The sequence below is a fragment of the Pezoporus occidentalis genome, unplaced genomic scaffold (assembly GCF_034315485.1).
Source record: "Pezoporus occidentalis ecotype Australia unplaced genomic scaffold, CSIRO_AGI_Poc_V1 ctg16, whole genome shotgun sequence".
NCBI classification, from domain to species: domain Eukaryota; kingdom Metazoa; phylum Chordata; class Aves; order Psittaciformes; family Psittacidae; genus Pezoporus; species Pezoporus occidentalis.
In genome coordinates, this window is record NW_026913425.1 from 8,563,120 (window position 1) to 8,582,915 (window position 19,796).

Here is a 19,796-nt window from a genome sequence, read left to right on the forward strand (position 1 = left end):
ATTTTAATAAGGGAAGAAATAATAAAATAGTGGAAGTGCAGCATATTCATGACTGCGTGTTAGTTGAACTTGATCAAGCTCAACTAGTTACTGGAGTTGATTGTTTACTGGCAACAAAGTTAAGCAGTAGCATAAGTTGTCTTATGTAATCCTGATTAAGAAAAAAATAAAATAAGCATATATTCATTATTGAATTTTCCTTTTTAGATAAATGAATTAGTGGATGCCCGTGATGTCAGCATTGGAGCCTGGTTTGAAGCTCATATAGAAAATGTTACCAGAGCAACAAAGGGACATAAGAATGGTAAAGCTCAAGGAAAGAGTGGTAACACTTACAAAAGGACTAATGGAAACTTAAGTCAAGATCATTCTAGAGAAAATGCAAATAATTTGGACAGTACACCATCCACATCTTATTCAGAATGTATGGATGCTGGTGAAGAAGCTATTTATCATATCAAGTATGATGAGTAAGTGCTTCTGGTAGTATTTTGAGAACATTGTTGAATTTATTGGGAGTGATGGTATTTTTCATGCCAAGTTTTAATTTCTTTGCCTTTATGAAACTTACAATCCATCCCTCTTACGTAAGGAAAAGAAACTATAGAACCGAATCTTTACTGTGGATTTTATTATTATTTTTTTAACCATTCCCTGTGTAAATTCACTTTCTTTCACTGGAGCTGGAGGACAGCTCTCATGAGAGCAAATTTTCTTAATGTATTTGGATCTATTCTGTTCAAAGTAAAACAGTTGTGGAGGAAATTGGAGGTTTGCATGTATAGTAAGGTTTGTTATAGGTAACTTTGTGACTGACAGCATGAAATTACGTTTAAAGAGAGAAAGCATTAAGGGTGGGCTGTGTTTTTTTCTGTTTGTTTGTTTCTGTAGTAAAAAACAAATTCCAGGGCCTGCAATATGTGGGTAGGTTTTTTTTTAAATAACATCTGTTCCAGCACTAACTTAAGCTTCAAAATTAATAAAACTTTGAGGATTCTTAATTTTGGTACTGAGATTAGTAAAAATATTTTAGTTTGTGCAGTGTAAGATTAAGATAGAAGGATGCAAAGTATATGCAGTATTAACTAAATGCAGATTTCAAAAATAGATTTTTAGAGCAGCTATTTCAACTTCAGTTATTTTATTATGTAACTGTGAATCTGACTTGCATAGAGCACTTTTTTGTTGCTCTCACTAGCAGATACAACTTTATGCACTCGTGAGTTCTGATCCTGTATCTGCAACTGCAGTTTTTGGTAATTGGAAATGGATGAAAATGACTTGGAAACTGGTATAGTGAAATGAAAATATCCTGAAATTACATGTCTGCTGTGGTGTGATTTCAAAATGCTGGCTTTAGGATTACTTAATTTTACAACAGTGCAGATATATGTAAGTTAGTCAAGGGAAAACATTTCTGAGAAAAAGCGTTCATAACTTTGAAATGAAATTATGTTTTTTTTTCGGGGGTGTGAGTTTTTTCCTTTTTTTTTTTTTGGTGGGTATCGTTGGTTTTGGTAAGTTAAAAGTACAGAAGTAGAATTTCACAACAGGTCAGTTGTCTTTGCCGTATTCATGCTAAAGAAAAAAAGAAGAATGACCTCTATGTGTATTTCAGGACCTAGTGGTTCCCCTTCAACAGGTGGAGATAGTCTTTTTACTATAAGATTATATGTAAGATACAGGAGCTGTATATTCTATAACAAACAAAATTAGGTACAGAAATGCGATGATGTGAGGTAGTCATTGAAGTCACAGTTACTTACCTGATCAGTTTAAGGTACTGGAAGAGAAACTATTGTAAGGCTTTCTGGAAAGTGAGATTTGTGCATTTATCAGTGATTGGATTTTTGATGTATGTTACAAATCTTTAATGGTTTCACTTTTTTCTTGTAATGTTGCTGACATGCATATTTATATGGTAGGTATGTGTGCATATAGCCATAGTGGCTGGAAACAGTAATGCTAATAGCAATGTTTATATAGGAGATGCTGGAGGTCTGTGTAACCCCATCTCAGGACTAGGTCTTCCATCATCATAGGCTTGGTTCTTGCACTAGAGTCCTCTAGGGTAGGCTTGTCTCACCCCCCTGGCTCCAAAACATACCAGCTCCACATCTTGACTCAGACGAAGACCTAAAACTGTTGTTTCCTTAGCTCCCATGGGTATTGACACTGTATTCATAAATCCAGGACTGAGTTACGAGTTATGTGACACCATCGATCTTGGAACTGTGCAGCTGGGAATTTTATCTGAAAGTGAAGCTTCACCTCAGTAATTTTCTTTTAGACTCTGCTTGTCAGAAAGTTTACCTTTAGCCTTAATTGCCTTACTAATTTATACTGGAGCGCACTTCTCTCTACTTTGAAGTTTTTAGGGGGTGGTAAAATTCTTTCTAAGCATGAAGAACTAATTAAGAATTTCTGTCAGAAATGTGTCCAGAAGTTGTGTGTTTATCCACTGTCCATCAGTTTGAGTAAGGAATAATACTGCCCTAGCCAGTGGTTCTGTGGTCCTGTGGTCCTGTGGCTGTGCTTTGAGGAGTCTCACTCTGTACTGTCTTGCTTGTATGTTCCGCATCTGATTCTTTGAAAGTAGTTAGAACAGTATCAACAGATCTGATGTTCATCTGGCTTTAGTTTTCTAGCTGGAAACATTTGACAGTCCCATCATGTGAAGAGCCTCATCAGTCATTAATTCTTTCTCAACAAGGTCACTGTGTTCTCTTAAGAGCAGCTGTTCTTAAAGGCTGAAGCAGGACTTGTCCTTCCCTTAAGTGAGAAAGCTGGTTTTGGGAGTAGAGCTGCTAGATTTACATATCACAAGTCCTGTGTGCAACTTAAACACATTGTTTTGCAGGTTTGGGTTTGGTAAAACCTGCTTTCCTCTAATCTTGTGAGTTCTGATTCTGTATCTGCAACTGCGAGCTTTTTTACTTAAAATGAGAGTTACAAAGGTGGACATAGAAATGTAAATATTTTATTAAATATTGCAGGAAATAAAATAGCTTGGACTCTAGTTTGAGTCAGGTGTCTTGTCTCTGCTCCCTTGTGTCTTATTGTGCTCCTCTTTACTGGCAGAGCAAAAGTCCTTTATCAGGGCTACTTAGCCTTGATCAAGTGCCACTTAGCAACAACTAAAAGCATCAGTGTGTTGCATTGTTCTTAGAGCAAAGCCAAAACACAGCACTGGAGCAGCTACTAGGAAGAAAATTGCATCTGTCCCTGCTGAAACCATAACACTGGGCAAGAGCTTTGTTACAGTAATTTCAAAGAGGTAACTACTTGTAGCTAAACAGAACTTCACTGTCAGCTGTGACTGCTACAAATAGAAGGTACTGCATATTCCTTCTTGATTTTGTAGAAAACAGGGTATTTGAGTTGTTTCTGTTGTGGTTTCCATCTCCCTCCCTATTCACTGAGCCTGTGTGCCTAGCATTTAACTAAATTGGGGACTGTAGCGATAGGGCAAGGGGTAGTGGGTTTAAATTTAAACAGGGGAGCGTCAGCTTAGATACGAGGAAGAAGTTCTTTATTGTGAGTGTGGAGAGGCATTGGAACAGGTTGCCCAAAGAAGTGGTGAATGCTCCATCCTTGGCAGTGTCCGACGCTGGGTTGGATGGAGTCTTCGGTGACATGGTCTAGTGTGAGGCATCCCTGCCTATGGCAGGGGGGTTGGAACTGGATGATCTTAAGGTCCTTTCCAACCCTAACTATTCTATGATTGCTGCAATAGAGACACACATTTCTGCAGAGATGGATCTGCAGAAAACCTGGTGCCATTCACAGGAACAGAACTGGTCAGTTCAAGATTAAACTGGAGTAATCCAGTTTTAAATCTTTAAACAAAGATTTAAAAACCTTGTGGTGCTTGTTTAAGAGCTCTCTCTTCATCACTGAGAAAGAGGCCGTGTATCAGTTTTATCAGTGCTGACCTTCAGTCACTACCGACTCTTGGCATCCAGTCTTTTGCCTGATAGTCCCTCCTCTGCATTCAGAAACTGAATGCAGCCTTTTCCTTGAAGGCAGCAGAGCTTACAGTTGTGTTCTTATTTCTATCACTGTTGTCTTCCCCCACTTCTGCCACTTTATTCACTTACTTCCATTTCACATTTGCATTTGTTGGTATCACAAATAGCCATTGAAGTCAAGAGTGTGTTATTATACATTTGAAGTCACATTGAAGTCAAGAGTGTGCTATTATACATTTATTTCTTCTGCTCTGAGCAACTGACTTTTAGTACAGAAGTGACCCTTCCTTTAACAGAAGAAATCTGAGTCCTTATTTGAAAGAACTCATGAGGAATCCAACACATGCTTAGATCCTGAAGTTAATGGAGATAATTGTGCGTAGAATCCCTATCACAGCATACTTCATAACTTCTAAATCAGGAGCAGGACACTTCAGTAGCTTAATATAGCACCATAAGGACATGTCTTACAGAGCTGTGTTATATGAAAGTTTGGTGTTTCCCTTTGACTTACTGTGTTTTGTATTTGTTTCTTGTACAGCACTGGATACAGGCAAGTTATTCTCAGGGAGACAGTTCTCTCACTCTGTCTCGATGGTTAGCTCTTTCCTGAAGAAGTGGAAAGACATAGACTTACAAACGAATGCTGTCTTTTCCTTCCTTTTCTTGTTGAAGTTACATGTAATGAAGGCCTTCCACTTAAGAAGGCTCTCAGTGGTAGTTATAGGATGGCTGAATGCTTCTGCAGCCTGAGAAGTGTCAGTATGCCCGCCTGTATGCAAGTATAGATTTAGTATACTCAAGTAAGGGTACCATTTTTTTCCAGGGCCATTTTGTTTGGCTGATGATACCCCTTTCAGGTTTTAAATCAGCCAACAGAAAAGTTCAAATTCAACTTTGAGATAATATCTGTATGATGGATAATACACAATAAATAACCACAAAGTACACTCTTTGTGGTTATTTATTCTAGGGAACCAGAAACTTTAGCAAGAGGGGTCATCAGAAGCATCATTAACTGTTAGATAAGTTAAATAAGATTTCATAAGACTTCTTTAGGGAACTAGTTTATGTTTTGACTTCAGTTTCACCCTACTTCTGATTTTGGTTGTAACGTTAGTTTTCTTACAGCTTTTCATAAGTTGAATAGAATAGGCATCATTCAGCTTGCTTCAGATGGCCCTTATGTTTCTTTGTGCTACTAGATGGAAGATCAAAGCAATATTGGAGATGGTCTCAGTGGATGTTGGTAACTTGAAGATCTGTTGCAAGGCTGCTAAGGCAAATGTATTGGATATACTTCTAACTGTGACATTATTAAAGAATGCCACCATTCTGGATATCTATTAAATATTACTGCCTATTACTTTTGTTTAGAAACTATGCTGTGCTTGGATGCAGTTCTACAAAAATTACTGTGTAATGAAGAAATTGCAAAGCCAGTCTGTCTAAACTGTGGGTGTGGAAGCTACTGACTGTGCGTGTAAACTGATGTGTAGGTAGTTAGGAGGGGTATTTAAGAGCAGCTAGTTTCTCTGAGTTAGTGTTTCCATGTGCTTATTCATCATTTATCTATCCTAAAGCCTGTAGGATGTTGGAGTTTTGAAGTTGAGTAGAATCAACGGCTGTTTTGTGCAAACAAAGCATTCATCTTTGAATGGGTGAACGTGGTTGCATGTGTGCTGGCAGGACAAGCATGGTCTCAAATATGGCATTCTCACTTGTGAGTGTGCTGGCCCTTGTTTCTTGTAGAGAGCTTTGTTACGTAGTTGGTCCTAGTCATGTTTGTGTGTACTCCCTGTGCCAAAAATACATGGTGGGAGGAATGACAAGAAGAGAATGTTTACAGATCTGTGCCTGTTACAGAGGCAGTTTTGTTTACAGAACAAACCTGAGTAATGCGTTTCTAAGAAATAAAATTGCTGATGGTTAGTCCATTTAATTCTTCAGCATGAAGAATTAAGGACAGCATTAGTTTTCCTCAGTATCTAGTAAGATGTCCATTCTTACTGGTTCTGTTCCTTAAGTTGCTGATGGTGTTGTATGTTGTAGTGTTGTTGATGTACTGTATATACTTTAATCAAATATATAGTCCTCAAGAAAAAAAATCACTGTTGTGCTAAACTTTGTAGAACCATTTAAGACATTCCTTACCCCAAACTGCTTTGAAGGTAGAAGCATGTAAGAATATGCATTTACCATAACTGTAAGCCTCAGTCAGTATGTCTCATTAACCAGTTAGTCTTCCATAAGCTGTGTATAATGCTGTAAAAACAAAATTATTGTGGAAAAAGCCACATCATTTTAGACCCTTGCATTGTAGGTGGAGTCAAGAAAAAGATGAGTTCATATGGTAGCTTGCCATTATAGGGGACTCATCTCAGTCATCTGGGACACCTGTTAGCTCCTGTTAGCTCCTAGCTAGCTGAAACAGACACAAAAATAGGAACTTGGGCAACTTGTAAGAGCAATGCAAGATTAAAAAACATGTATTTCTTAGAGCTTCTGAACTTCTGTTTTGATACTGTTACTAGTTTGTCTTCTTTCAGAGTATCCTTGTTGTCCACACAGTGCAATGTTGTAGGTCTAGAAGTTAATTTTTCTTAATCCTTAACGCTAAAATCACTAGGGAAGCCAGATTTTTCTAACAGGCTATTAATGCTATTTCTCAGTATTTATGCTGCTTAATTCTAGAAGCATTAGTTGTCAGTTCAGGTTTTCAAGGTCTTGTTTATGTTCCATGTAGCTGATTTTTATCTTTATAGATATTCATTATTCTTTCCACTCTGTTTTTTAAAATACAGCACTTTTTTTTCTTGTAATAACAAATTAACAGACCTGCTGGTCTTTTGAAAGTGTGAACAAACAGCTTTATCATCCCAGTGACTTTTTTTTTTTTTTGTCATTCATAATTGTGGCTTAGATGCCCTTCAAGTATAATTTCATTTGCTTTCTCAAAATACTACAGCAAAATTATTGTTTACTCAGGTAGCAAATTGTGAGGGAGGTGAGGTAGTTTTTATTCAGGTTTACTTTCTTAGATTTGCCTCCTTTGTGGGTTCGTCCCTTACTCTTTCTCCTTTTATTTGTGCCCTTCTGTTCTTCAGTTCTGGGTGTATATTGTATGACTCTTTCCAAGTTGGTTGTTTAGTAAAACAAATTATACTGTCATTTTATTTATACTGGAAAAATAACAGTCTGAAAAATCGCACATCTGCACTCACATTCCTTACCATAGTTGTATGGAGAGGGGGTGGGGAACTCTTGACTTTTGTTTCAAGAATTTTGCCTTTCTAGTTCCAGTTGTTCTGGTAACAGCTGGGAAAAGTGTTAAACGGTATGTTGCAAGTTCTCAGTAAATTGCTGCAGATTCTCAGTAAACTGAGCAGATTTGTGTATATTCTGACATAGAGCTAATATGTTTTTTATTATTTGAGCATTTTAGAATGAGCATATACTGATCATAGCCAAGAAACACTGGAATTTTTACTTCATGGCTAATCCTTTGCTATGGAAACTGTGCACAGATAGGAAATCTTAAGAAACCTTTGCTATGCTGGTGTTAGTATTTACAGTTTGAAATACTACAGGGGAAAATTAGATTACTGGAAAATACAGCTTAACGATAAACATGAGACTTATGGGTAGTATTCATTAAACTTTTATGACTATGTTTACTGTTAGGGTGTCTGTTTTTTTTTTTTTAATATTAGGTGCCACTTGTCATGAGAAACATGGAAAACCAAGAAAATGTGTACAATTGTTTTAAGTTTTAAGGTTAAATTGTGTCATATAATCTTCAACTATACCAGACTTTATGCTAGTCTAATTAGACCGCTGCTGTGAAAATGTTTCTGTTTTCTCTTGAGGGTCATCTTAGGATTTTAAAAGCAACTTAATAAATAAGAAAAAACTTCCAGTAAACATTCATGTCTAACTGTAGTCCTTTATTGTAGCTTGCTAGAATGGGTTTTATGCTTCATTCTTGAGGCATGTTAAAAGATCATATATGTTCTCTTTATGTTTTGGTTTATGTACCTGAGTCCATGTATTCACATTTTGTGATACTGTATTTACTTTGGCATATTTAAGAAACTAGGTTTTAAGTTAATGTGGCATTTTTACAAATCGTGTGTTAAGCTTTGGGAAACAAACTTGGAGGTAGTGTTTTCTAATGTGAGTGTGTTTTTTCCATACTTACATAAATTGTGGCATTCTATACATTTGAGGACACAAGTGAAAATACTGATTGTTTATTACTTAGTATACTGAGGTGGTACTGTACTTAATACATACAGTGTGACTGTGCAATTTTGAGCTGAACTCAAAAGTTTGTGACAAATGCTGTTTCTGCTGTTTTGACTGGGGTGCCAGTTACAGACAAATGTGGATGGTTAAATATCTTCTAGCGTTCACCAAAGTCCATAAAAGAATATTTTGATATGCGAAGGCACAGCAGCAACACATTCAGTGTCTGGAACATGATGCAAAAGGAAGTTAAAGTTGCATATGGGAAATCTTACCTGTTTGTAAGTTGTCTTTTTTCTTCCAAAGCTTCCTAGCTAAAGTTTCTGACCAGCCAATAGGAGGAAAAACTCAGTGAACAATCTGCCTTTTCTTTCTTTGAAAAGCAGTTAGTTTCTGTCTATTTGTAAATGGGGATTTTGCGTGTGTCTTCCTATAGGTCATCTTGTTCTAGTCATGCTAATAAGCAGTTGTCTTTGTTTGGGTTCTTTCAACAGATATTTCCAGGGACAGAGGTGGGGTCATTGTAAACAATGACAATCTTTGAAGTTCCTCAGCAGTACAGTAGGAAAGATTCTGTTCTGAATGGTAAACGGGTGGAAAGAGGACAGAAATCTGAATTTGAGAAAACAAATATTTTTTAATAAGTAAGTAAAAAATATATTTGTCCAAAGTTCTCGCAGGAAAAAAAAGAACCTGAAGGCATTTTAGTCATAGAAGAGAATAGATTTTTGAGGTCAGAATTAAGTTTCTATGAATATGAACTGCTGTGAGTGACACTGGAACTTCTTAAGTCTGTATTGGTTATTTTTAAAATCCTGCTGATCCCATATGTACTTCTGATTTGATTATTTCACTGTACATATAAATTGTTTTTTTTCAATCTATAATTTCCTGATGTTTAAGCCTATTTTTGTTTCAGAGTTCAGGTAAACAGAGTTTTCGTTTACTGTGTGCTAGTTGCTGTCATCTCCAAACTTTAGGAAGGGTATATTTTAAGATGATTGGAACTGACTGACTAGTAGCTCAAACATAGCTGCCAGAAGACTTCAGTAGCATGTTGTACTATATAGCACAGTGTGGTTATTCAGGCACTCAATAAAATAGACAGTACCTCTGTAGCTGCTTTTTTGCATTGTCTTGTAACCTGTTGGTACCTCTGTCATATGGGTTTTGTGGATTTTACAGTTACAAACATTAATAATTATAGTAAAATTATATAATAGTTCTTTCAAGGGAAAGCTGCACCACGTAAAGATAAAAACATAAATGTTAGCTTTGCAGCACACTCAAAGTAAAAACAAAACCAAGTAAAATTTAAGGACTGTAGGGAGTTACATCATACGAGACTACCATTTGAATAATGGCTCAATCCCAAGTACCTGTCTTTGTATGATATATTTCCTGTCATGCAGTTTTTAATAATTATGGTCTGAAAATATTGGGGAAAAACACTCTTTGGACATAACTTTTGTAAGGAGTTAAGGATATGTTTGTTTTTTTTTTGCCTGGCCTTGGTTTATGTAAAGGTGCAGCCACTTATGAACTGTAGTTGTTCATGTTTCTTTAAACAAACAAACAAAAATCTTGCTAAAAATTTAAGGCACTCTCTAGATATCTGCATGATTAATGACAAAGAAATGCCTGGAGGTAGAATGCCAGGTCTAGCTCTGACCTGCCTTATCTATATTAGCAAACTGGTATGTTAGATTTAATAGAAGGCATAAAGCAAAGCAAAAATAACTTGTTTAAAATGTCTGCAGTTGCACTGGTGGGCTTTCAGTCACTGTTTAGGAGTAGACTTCCTGATTTCAGGTTATAGACTCAGAGCCTCATGCTGTTAATAGCATTTCTTTGGGTAAACCACATTTAAACTTGCTAGCTAAGACCTCAGAATGATCTTGATTGCAGGGAGGCATGCCCGAAAGTGACAGAGCCATACTTGTCCTAGTAAGAGTACAATTTTGCCATTACGATTGAACAGTGCTGTTTCGTAAAGGTATACTAAATATAAAATGTACGTGCTCTAGCTAAAGTACAGTAATTACATGATGGAGATTTAAGTTAAGAGGTATAATCCTCAGCAATGTTTAAGAAGGAAGAATTAATACATTTAATAGCACTTGGTTTTAGGCAGTAGACTTATTTTCATTTTCTCTGTTGTGTTTTTACTATGACATCTAGTACTGGCTGAAAGATTCTGTATTTGCTTATACACAGTATCAGAAAGGAACTTCCCTGTTTTACTCTGTCATCTTTCTTTTTACTTCTTGCAACAGTCCAGCGTTCCCCCCACCCCATAAGTAGTATTTTTGTCACACCATGCTGTTTTTCCAGTACGTGCAAACTATACAGGCTCTGCTGTCATTGAAGAATTGCGTTATACAGAGGATTTAAGAAGGCAGTGGTGTTAAACTGAAAAGTTAACATTTCAAATCTTAACAAGCTTGCTTTCTTACACTGGGATTTTAGTTGTGTTGTTGAATACCCCTGTCTTAATTCTGCTAAATGAGTCTCAACTTGGGAAGGAATCAGAGCTTTTCAGAAGTTATTCATACTCTTTAAAATGTGCCTGCTTGAAAAGCCTAGTTTTAATCTTTGTTACCCTCTCATTTTAATTGTAATACTGACTTTACGTGGAACAAACTGGGGTAGTATGTGTGCCAAAACCTTGAGCTGTATCACATTCTAATAAAAAAGTTATCTGGTGCTTGTAAACTTACAAATGTATATAATTCTTTCTTTGAGAGTGTGAGAAAACTCATGAAGGCTGTTTGTCCATCTGAGATTAGTTAAATTCCCAGTCTGTGTTTTGATGGTAACTACATTGTCAAAAGGATACACGGTCAGATATTTAAACCATGTTATTTATATGCCCAAACACATTTAAAAATTTCTACTTTTGAAAAATACTACCTGTGAATTGCTTTTTCCTGTTACAGAAGTCCTGATCATTACTGTTGTTGGTTTTACTTTTCAAGGTACCCAGAGAATGGCATAGTAGAAATGGACACCAGTAATCTTCGACCCCGAGCAAGAACCATTCTGAAGTGGAGTGAATTGAAAGTGGGTGATGTGGTGATGGTTAACTACAATGTTGAGACTCCAGAAGAAAGAGGATTTTGGTTTGATGCAGAAATTACCTCTTTGAGAGAAATCTCAAGGACTAACAAAGAGGTTCATGCTAAAATTCTGCTGGGGTAAGATTTGTTTGGCCAACTCATAAAATCTCTGCATACCATATAAAGTATGTTTGTTATTTTTTTTTGTCTACTAGTCACTAGATTAAAATTTATGTCATACTTTGATTTGACAGTTTTTTGAGTCATAAAATTACAGTGCATGTTTTTTTACGGTGTGCAGACTTAGCTGTGTCAGAGTTTTTACGTTTTGTGAGATTCCTAGAGGCAATGGTAAGGTTTCATGTGTTATCTGTGGTTCAGATTGATCAGAGTATGTTTATATTCCTTTATATGCTATAAACACATTTATATTTATAAATTTATGTTCAATTCTGTTGAAAGCTGAAAAGTCTGGTTTTAGTAATTTTTGAGATAATTTGGAACCCTTAGGTCTCACTGAGTATTAGTCATCTCTGACAATTCGGGTCAGCCTCTGAACTGGCTAATTGAATTTTTAAATAATAAAATATTTCTGTGGGTATTACAGCTTCTGATAAGTAAAATGTGGGATGTGGAAATTGTGAGTTTTCATGTGGCTGAACTCACTTGAGTGTCTTTGCTTTGTTTTGCTATTTAATTTTAAAACTTCTGTACAGTTCTGTATTGTTTTCTGCAGCAGTCATGTGATAGCTTACTGTCAGTATGCTGTGTGATTGCCTTCATGGGTATGAACAGGTGACCAGACTTCATCGACAGTCTTCTTGAGTGAGACTGTAACCTTCCTCCTCCTTCTCACTAATTTTCCTCATTCCTTTTAACATTATCCTTTTCTGACACGAAGGAACTAAAAGCAAACGGATCCTGTCTTCCACTTCCATCCTTGCAGAAGAGTGGGGTTTATGGATGCTTAGGAGTGAAACTGATTTTAAAATTAAACTGGAACTAAAGTGAAATTTCTTTACTTCAGAAATGATTGGTTTAATGTTGGCATGTCCCACATTTATTCAATGACTAGTATCATTGTTCTGCAAGTGTGTTCCTTAAAATGAATTGGACTATTTGCATATTAGTGTAGGTTTTTTTATCAGAAAGGCAAATTGATTAATCTGTAGGAAGACTTACAGTGCAGAATATGGTTAGTTGGAAGAGGCACATAGATGACTCTGTCTCTATGATCAGATGCAGTTCAGTATTTTTTACTTAAAAAAAAAAAGACAATCATGGGAAATAAGAAGGACATAAACTTGGCAAATCATGCAGGTAAATGAAAATCTGTTTTGTGGATGGTTTTTAAATATAGAGTAACAGAGTATTATATGTAGAGTTGAATTTTATTGGATAATCTCAGTGCATTGTGGTAGCCTTGTATCGTAGAACAGTCACATAAACTTGTTCTGTAGGCAAAGCAAGAAAAGCCCCCAAAACGAAAACCCACCAAACTCCAACCAAACTTCAAATGTAAAGTAAGAAGAAATTGAGTAGGTAGCTTGAATTACTGACTTGGTAGGCAGAAGGGATTAAGAAATGGAAACCAGTCTAGAGAGGTGAAGATTTTAATTGTAACACGTTCAATATTTGTCTGGCATTCACTGAATCAGAGGTGGTCGTCATTTCCGTCTACAAGCAGAACTGTCCAGATCTCAAAGTTCAAATGTCTGTTGATAATGTTATTTAAAACTGTTGTCTGCATGGATTCTTTCAAGAGTTTTACCCATTTATTAAAGTATTAAAATACGTTTTATATTGTCAAAAGCAAGCTCCTGGTGTCTAATAAAAAATCATCTTCTCTGGAAATCTATAGGATAATCCTTTCTTAATCCAAATAAACTGATAGTTATGTTTCAAATCTGAAGTTGGTAACTTCAGGTATTGTGGGTACTGTAACATGTACCGTGAGGTTCCCCATAGTATCAAGACAAGTGTCTTGTTCTAAAGTGGTGAATTTAAGTCCATTTTTCAGGGGGAATCTTGTTTCATTGAATTTTCTTCATGCCTAAGAATTCAGGCTTTATTTACATATTGATAGATTGTATATGTAGTGACAAACTAGTTTGCAGAAAGCAAGGTTATCTGAGCCCTGCCATATCTGAAATTTACCAAGGAATAATTCTGTATCACCTGTGTTACCTAAGTTATCCCTCTCAATTAGCAGTAAAAGTACAAGACAAATCCGTTAGTATTCATAAACTCATGTAAGGAACATGCTGCAACAAGAATCACTTTGCCTTTTAGGTATGTCTTTTTGCAAAATAAAAACCAATGTCTTACTGCTTGAATGTTTATTAATATATATTAATATACTAATATAGTCTAAATGTATAATACATAATATATTAATATAAATTACTTTAGACATGTAATAATATGTTGTTACTTTATGATGGTACAATATATGGATATTCTGCAGTATTTTATTGATATATTGTCATGCGTTCTTACCATAATGTTAGTATTAGTTAATTGTTTTAAATAAAGGTGAAATCTATTTTGAACACTTTGAGTTATATAGGTGATTAATTGATTGTATGTTAATGACTAATTATTTGTGTACTTCTTCAGAACAACCTTAGCAGGCAGTAGTAAAGGGAGGCAGATTTCTAAGGATTGCTTCATATATCTATCTATCTATCTATCTATCTATCTTGGACTTTTTTCCCTGTTTGCTGTTATGCCAGAGAGGCTTTGTATAAGTTTGTATGCAATAGCTGAATGTCTGGTTTACCAGTCTTGATTGCTTTCAACAAAGATTTTGTGAAGCTCTTAGCACATTAACAGGAAATAACAAGAACATGAACTGGAGCTTGTGGAACATGAGGATTTCTTTTTTAGTGCATCTGTATTATGTATTTTACTTATGCCACAGTCATGACCAAAAGGAAATGTCCTGTGTAGTCTGTTATCATTAGTTCATCTTTTGGGAAGCAGATACAGATTAGAGAATATTACCAAAGGCAGGAGTGAGACTGAGCAGGGGAGAAAGACATCATTATACAGAAGAATTGTCCACCTATTAATAATTCTGATTCGTATTGTATTTGCATTGCAACTGAAAATTGTAATCGCAGGATGTCTAAAACCTACCCAGATAGGACTTAATTTGCCTCAAATAGGAATACTAAGCATAGAGCAGTGCTTTGGTCCTTGAATATACATGAGCTTAGGGCTATGGTCTCTTGTGACTGTATGCATTTTTACAGTTGAGAACTGTCTGTGTGTGGTATCTGTAAACTGATTTTACCTAAATTTTTTAGGATATACCTCTCTTTTGAGGAAGTATTTCCTATTTCATGATGAAAGCAGTTGTCCAGAGTAATGTTTGCAATCTAAAGGGCACAAAAAAATGGCTGTTAATGGTAGGTAGTTGTGAGGGAAGCTGTTCACAATTTATTTCAACATTTGACGTGGCTGACATGATTGCAATCACCACACCAAATCAAACCAAAGTAGTTCAAATCATGCTTTGAATTTTCTTCTTGTAAGACTTCAAGATAGAGACAAAATTGGCTTTTACTTTGTCAGTCAGACTTTGAAAGTTTGAGTTTAGCAAGGACTCTGTCAATACCAAGACTTGTATTTTGTTTAAGTCTTTGGAGTTTTACAAGAATATCAGAATAATCTGTAAATTTTGCAGGTTTTCTCCATGAGTAAGTGAATATGTAGTGAATTTGAAGCCTTTAGCCAAGGAGTGGCAATGGGAAGTAATAGAATGAGCCTGAAATCTTCAGTTTTGTATTTGTCATCTTCTAGTTCTGCAGGTGTTTGTGTGAGGCTTTGTGCTTGCAAAAAAAATCTTTTGTTTTCAGATCAATCTGTCTAATTTTTAGATAGGCTTATGATATTTTTTCTGTGCAACCTGCCAGGTCTGGGGCATTTAAATACGATCTCTGGGACTTCCTCCCCCCCCCCCCCTTTTTTTGTGTTTTTATTTTGTATGATACACTCGTTTTAATCTTCTTTTAGACTCCTTTTACTGATGTCTGGTATGTCGTTGTTCTCAGAAGGCTGTATGATATTTTTACACCGCCTTTAGGCTACCTGTAGAGATACTTTACATTTAGCTGTTCCTTCTTTTGAACAAGTTTTTCCATTTATATTTTATTTCTGATTTTTTAAGTTATACATAGTATTTGTTATTAAAGCTTTGCAGAGTTACAGAGTTTAAACACATTGCAGAATAGTAAACTGATAGTGAAGCAAGTCTTGCATGGTGTTCTGGACAATTTCAAGAGGTTTTATGCTTCTGTAGATTCCTGTCTGGGTAGTCCAAAAAAAACAATTATTGGCAGTTGTATCTTGTTTTGACAATTAAAAAAGTAACAGTACCACGCTTCTATCCCTCTCAGTATGCATTGTGGTAAATCAACATGTCACAGTTGTCATGCTTTGTAGGTGCCCAATAGTTTAGTCCTCATACAGTGTTTCTTCTTTAGGCCTGGAATTTCTGTCTATGTGGTTTATCCTTTACTGATGCTTGTATACTTTTGTGGTATAATTTTCTACGTAAAATAACTTTCCAGTTTATTTAATTTAATGTAGTATCTTTGTTTCTGGTTGACCTGAGAAGACATTGTTTTGCTGATATGTGGACTATTGCTAAGATTTACTTGGACTGATTTTTTTAAAATAGCTTTCATGAGGAAAGTATTAAAATTGTTGAAGAACTTGCCTGCAGCTTTCTTGCACAGACATAAAGATGGCAGATTTTTTCTAGGCAACATAACTTCTGAAAGGGTGAATTTGTGTCTCCTTTTTTCCTCTTCTGCTTATCACTTCAGTGGAACTGGTCGTCTCCTTTTGAAGAAGAGACCTCCATTTGAATCATCACAACTGTTTCAAATCAAATGTCCAGGAAGCCTGCTGTGATTTTTCATGGGGATTCTGTGGAGGTGATGCCTAGAACTTCTTAAACACTTCTGTGAACTGCTTTCCTCTAGTCTCTACAGCTAGAGACAGCTCTTCTGTGATACAGAGCCTTAGGTGATAATCTTGCAATTCTTAAAGGAATGACCCTAACAACAGGAAGAGTACGTAGAGTCCCAGTTAATTATCGTATTAGATAAAAGAACTTATACTGGGAGGGGGAGAGGTATGTGTGTGAAAAAATGATCTGTTTGAACATAAGTAGTGAAGTTTAATGGAAGTCAAACTGGTTTTTACTTCCAGATTAAGTTTTTGTGTCACTTAAGTAACATTCTTCAGAAAAAGGTAAAGATGAAAAGATATGATGGACATGAAGACAGAGTATTATTAAAGAGACTTTTTAGTAGCATACAGTGCCTCCTCTTATGGGTGCAAAAGGAGTCTGGGGTGCAGGACAAACTGCCCAAGAGGTATTGGAACACTGTAAGCCACTGGGACTGGAGAAGGGTTGGTGTTCATGGCACCATGGGGCATTGGAACCGTCTGATCATAAGGTCCTTTCCAACTCTAATTATTCTATGATTCTATGTGTTGTTTCTGTTAAATGTGAGAGACAAAAGAACAGTATCTGACTGAGAATAATTCATTAAGAGAGCATGAACAGAGTGAATTCTTTAACCAGCAGCTGTGGTAATTGTCCTCTCCGTGACCATGTCGAAGGTCATACATGAGATGTAGTACCTTGGTTCAGCACCTATGAAATCAACACCAGTGAGTTTAGAAAGAACTGAAAGACTACATTTTGAAGGGTAGCTGACTTGTTATTACAGATACTGTTTTCATGTTTTCTCCTTAGCCCTCTCTTCAGACAAAGATTTCTATTTTACACACCTTTGTAATGGCCAGATTCTGCACAGATCATAGCTATTCTTGCAGACATTCTGTTTTCCTGCACGCTTTGTTTTCCTGCTTTAAAGAGGGAGGTTCCTTTGTGCAGGCAGGAGTGGCACAATTACAGTTTTAAGACTGCTTACCTGTAATTATTTTTCTTACACGGAAGAAATATTTTTGTCTCTTGATATTTCCCTCTTTCTGATTCTTCAAGAGAGCATAAATAGTAATTTTAGTTGTCCTTTGTGCCATTTCCCTGCACATTACCTGTTCTTAACTGGCAATATGGAGAAACTGATACTTGGTTGGGTGTTTCAGTTTGCTTTCCCAAAACGGAGGGAAATGCTAGATGCTTGTAATTCATGTTGACTCTTGTGGACTGTGAATTTACTGTTCTTTTGTCTTGACATTTTCAAATTTGAGTTGCAAATCAAGTGTACCTTACTAGAGAGAGTTACCCTCTAGCTAAGTATGCCAGTTATGTAAGAGCTGCTGAGTCCTGCTGGTGAAAAGGTAAGACATTGGAGGACAGATCCTCCCAAAGGACAGGAACAGGAAAATCCTGTGGATCAAAGCCTGGCTAATTGCACAGCTCGTGTCAGCAGGCATTTGGATTTTAAAACCATGGGGTCCATAATTTGGTTCCCATTTGTCTCTGAAAGTCTTTGATCCTCAAGGGGACTAGAGTATCTGTGCCAATAGGCTGGCCAACCTGGTGAGTAAAGGTTTGGGTGATGAAAAGACATTATGACCCATAGTTAAGTGGGGTATTGGTATGTGCATGGAAAGCAAAAAGAATACAGGGTAGTGAGAGCAATAAGGGTCTTGGGATTGGTAAAAGGGGGATACCCATCTCAAGTGCATGTAGGCAAATACATGCAGCCTGGAAAACAAGCAGGAGGAATTAGGTTCGCATATAGTCACAGAGCGATGACATTATTAGTATAGAGGAGACATTATGGGACAGCTCACGTGACTGGAGTAAGAGATGGATGGATACAAACTTCTCAGAAAAGGCAAAAGTAGAGGGCAGGGCTTTCAGAACATGAAGAATTTTGGGTGTAGGGAGCTCTCCAGCAGGATGACAACAGTCTGGTTGAGAGTTTGTAGGTGAGGATGGGAGAGGCTAAAAAGGATGACATCAAGATGGTAGTTCATACGGTCATGGTGAGGAAGATGACAAAGCCTTCTTTAAAAGTCTCTGAATCACACATCTTCATGTACGACTCATTCCCTTTCATTTGCTGGCAGAGTAACACTGGCACACAAGCAGTCGAGAAGCTCTTTGAAGGATGTTTTTAAGGGGATAACATAAGATGGGTCCTGGATAGGCAACAAAATGATCTACTGTTTATTACCAACAACTGCTTGGGGATTAGATGGTCAATGGTAGGCCTTAGATATACTGACTCTGAAATAGTAGATACCAAGATCCTTATGGAACTGTGGAAGGAGAGTATCAGAGCACAGACTGGAATTTAACAGAGTAGACTTCAGTTTCATTCTGCGAACTGGTAGATGGGATCCCGTAGGAGGCCACTGTGAAGGGTGAGGGAGTTCATCAGAGCTGACAGCTGCTTAAGGACGACCTCTTCCAACTGCAAAGATTGTTCATCCTGGTAAGAAACTAAAATGTATTGGGATACTGACAAGGCTGAACAAGAAACTTGTATGACTTTGCTCCATGCAAAAAGTATACAGGAGTTGGAAACCGGGGCAGCATAAAAATGAGGCATTTTGAACATAGAAGGATGATATTAAGAGAACCAAAGCTCATTTGGAGTTGACACTTGTAAGAGACATCCAGGACAGCACAGCTTTAACTGCTGCATGGGCAGTAAAAAGGTCAACAAAGAAAATACCAGTCTATTGATGAAACAGTATCAATAGTCTTCATTGCCTCACCTTTCACTGACAAACTCTCTCTGGGAGCCTAGTGCTTGAAAGCACTCAGGGAGAGTCCTCAGAGGTGAATGAAGACTGAGTCAAGGAGTGCTTGCTCCTCTCCTACTATATTTGAAAAGTCTTGGAGGCTGGGGAGGTCCCTGGCAGTTGGAGAAGGGCAGATGTTGCCTCCATCAAAGAAGGCCAGTCAATGTTGTTTCAGAAAACCATGAGAGTCCTCTTGGAAGTGCTGGCCATGTAAAGATGATTTGGGATGGCCAGAGTGGATTTTTTTTTTTTTTTTTTCCTAAAAGCATATCATGCCTTACAAGCCAGTCTGACTTCTATGATAAAGTTTTTAGCTGTGTGGCCAAGGGGAGAGCAACAGGTATACTTCAGTTTGTAACAGCTCTTTTGTCTGTATCCCATAATATCCTATCCTAGTCAGGATGTTGTGATGCAAGCAGATGGGCAGCCAGATGGTTTTAAAAATAGGCAAGATTGAATGGTCAAGCTCAGAGGATAGTTGTTACTAAGCTGTACACTACTTGGAAAGTAATAATAACAAGCAGGGAGCTGCAGGGGTATGTGGCAGGACCTGTACTGTTCAGTATCTTAACCAACAGCGTTGCAGAGGCAATGCAAGTGCACTGTAACCAAGTTTGCAAAGAAGCTTGATGGTAGTACTGCCAAACAGAGGGAGCTGAACAGTCAGGAGAAGTGAACTGATGGGAGCTTCATGAAAGTCAACAAGGATGAATGCAGGAGGTTTTTTGCACCTGGGCCAAGAAAGGCCAAGCACTTTTCAACAATACCCTACTCC

General features: G+C 37.0%; 1 protein-coding gene across 7 annotated transcripts in view; it reads left to right on the plus strand.

Moving 5' to 3' along the window:
* UHRF2 (ubiquitin like with PHD and ring finger domains 2) overlaps positions 1-19,796 on the plus strand; it is a 125,676-nt gene that overhangs the window by 24,519 nt on the left and 81,361 nt on the right. For all 7 annotated transcript variants that reach the window (XR_009963555.1, XR_009963556.1, XR_009963557.1 and 4 more), the window contains exons 3-4: positions 208-470; positions 11,198-11,416. Coding sequence is in view for 4 of the 7 variants with exons in the window: in XM_062612505.1 (XP_062468489.1) it covers positions 208-470; positions 11,198-11,416 (482 nt within the window). In the remaining 3 variants the exon portion in view is untranslated. The remainder of the gene's footprint in view (positions 1-207; positions 471-11,197; positions 11,417-19,796) is intronic.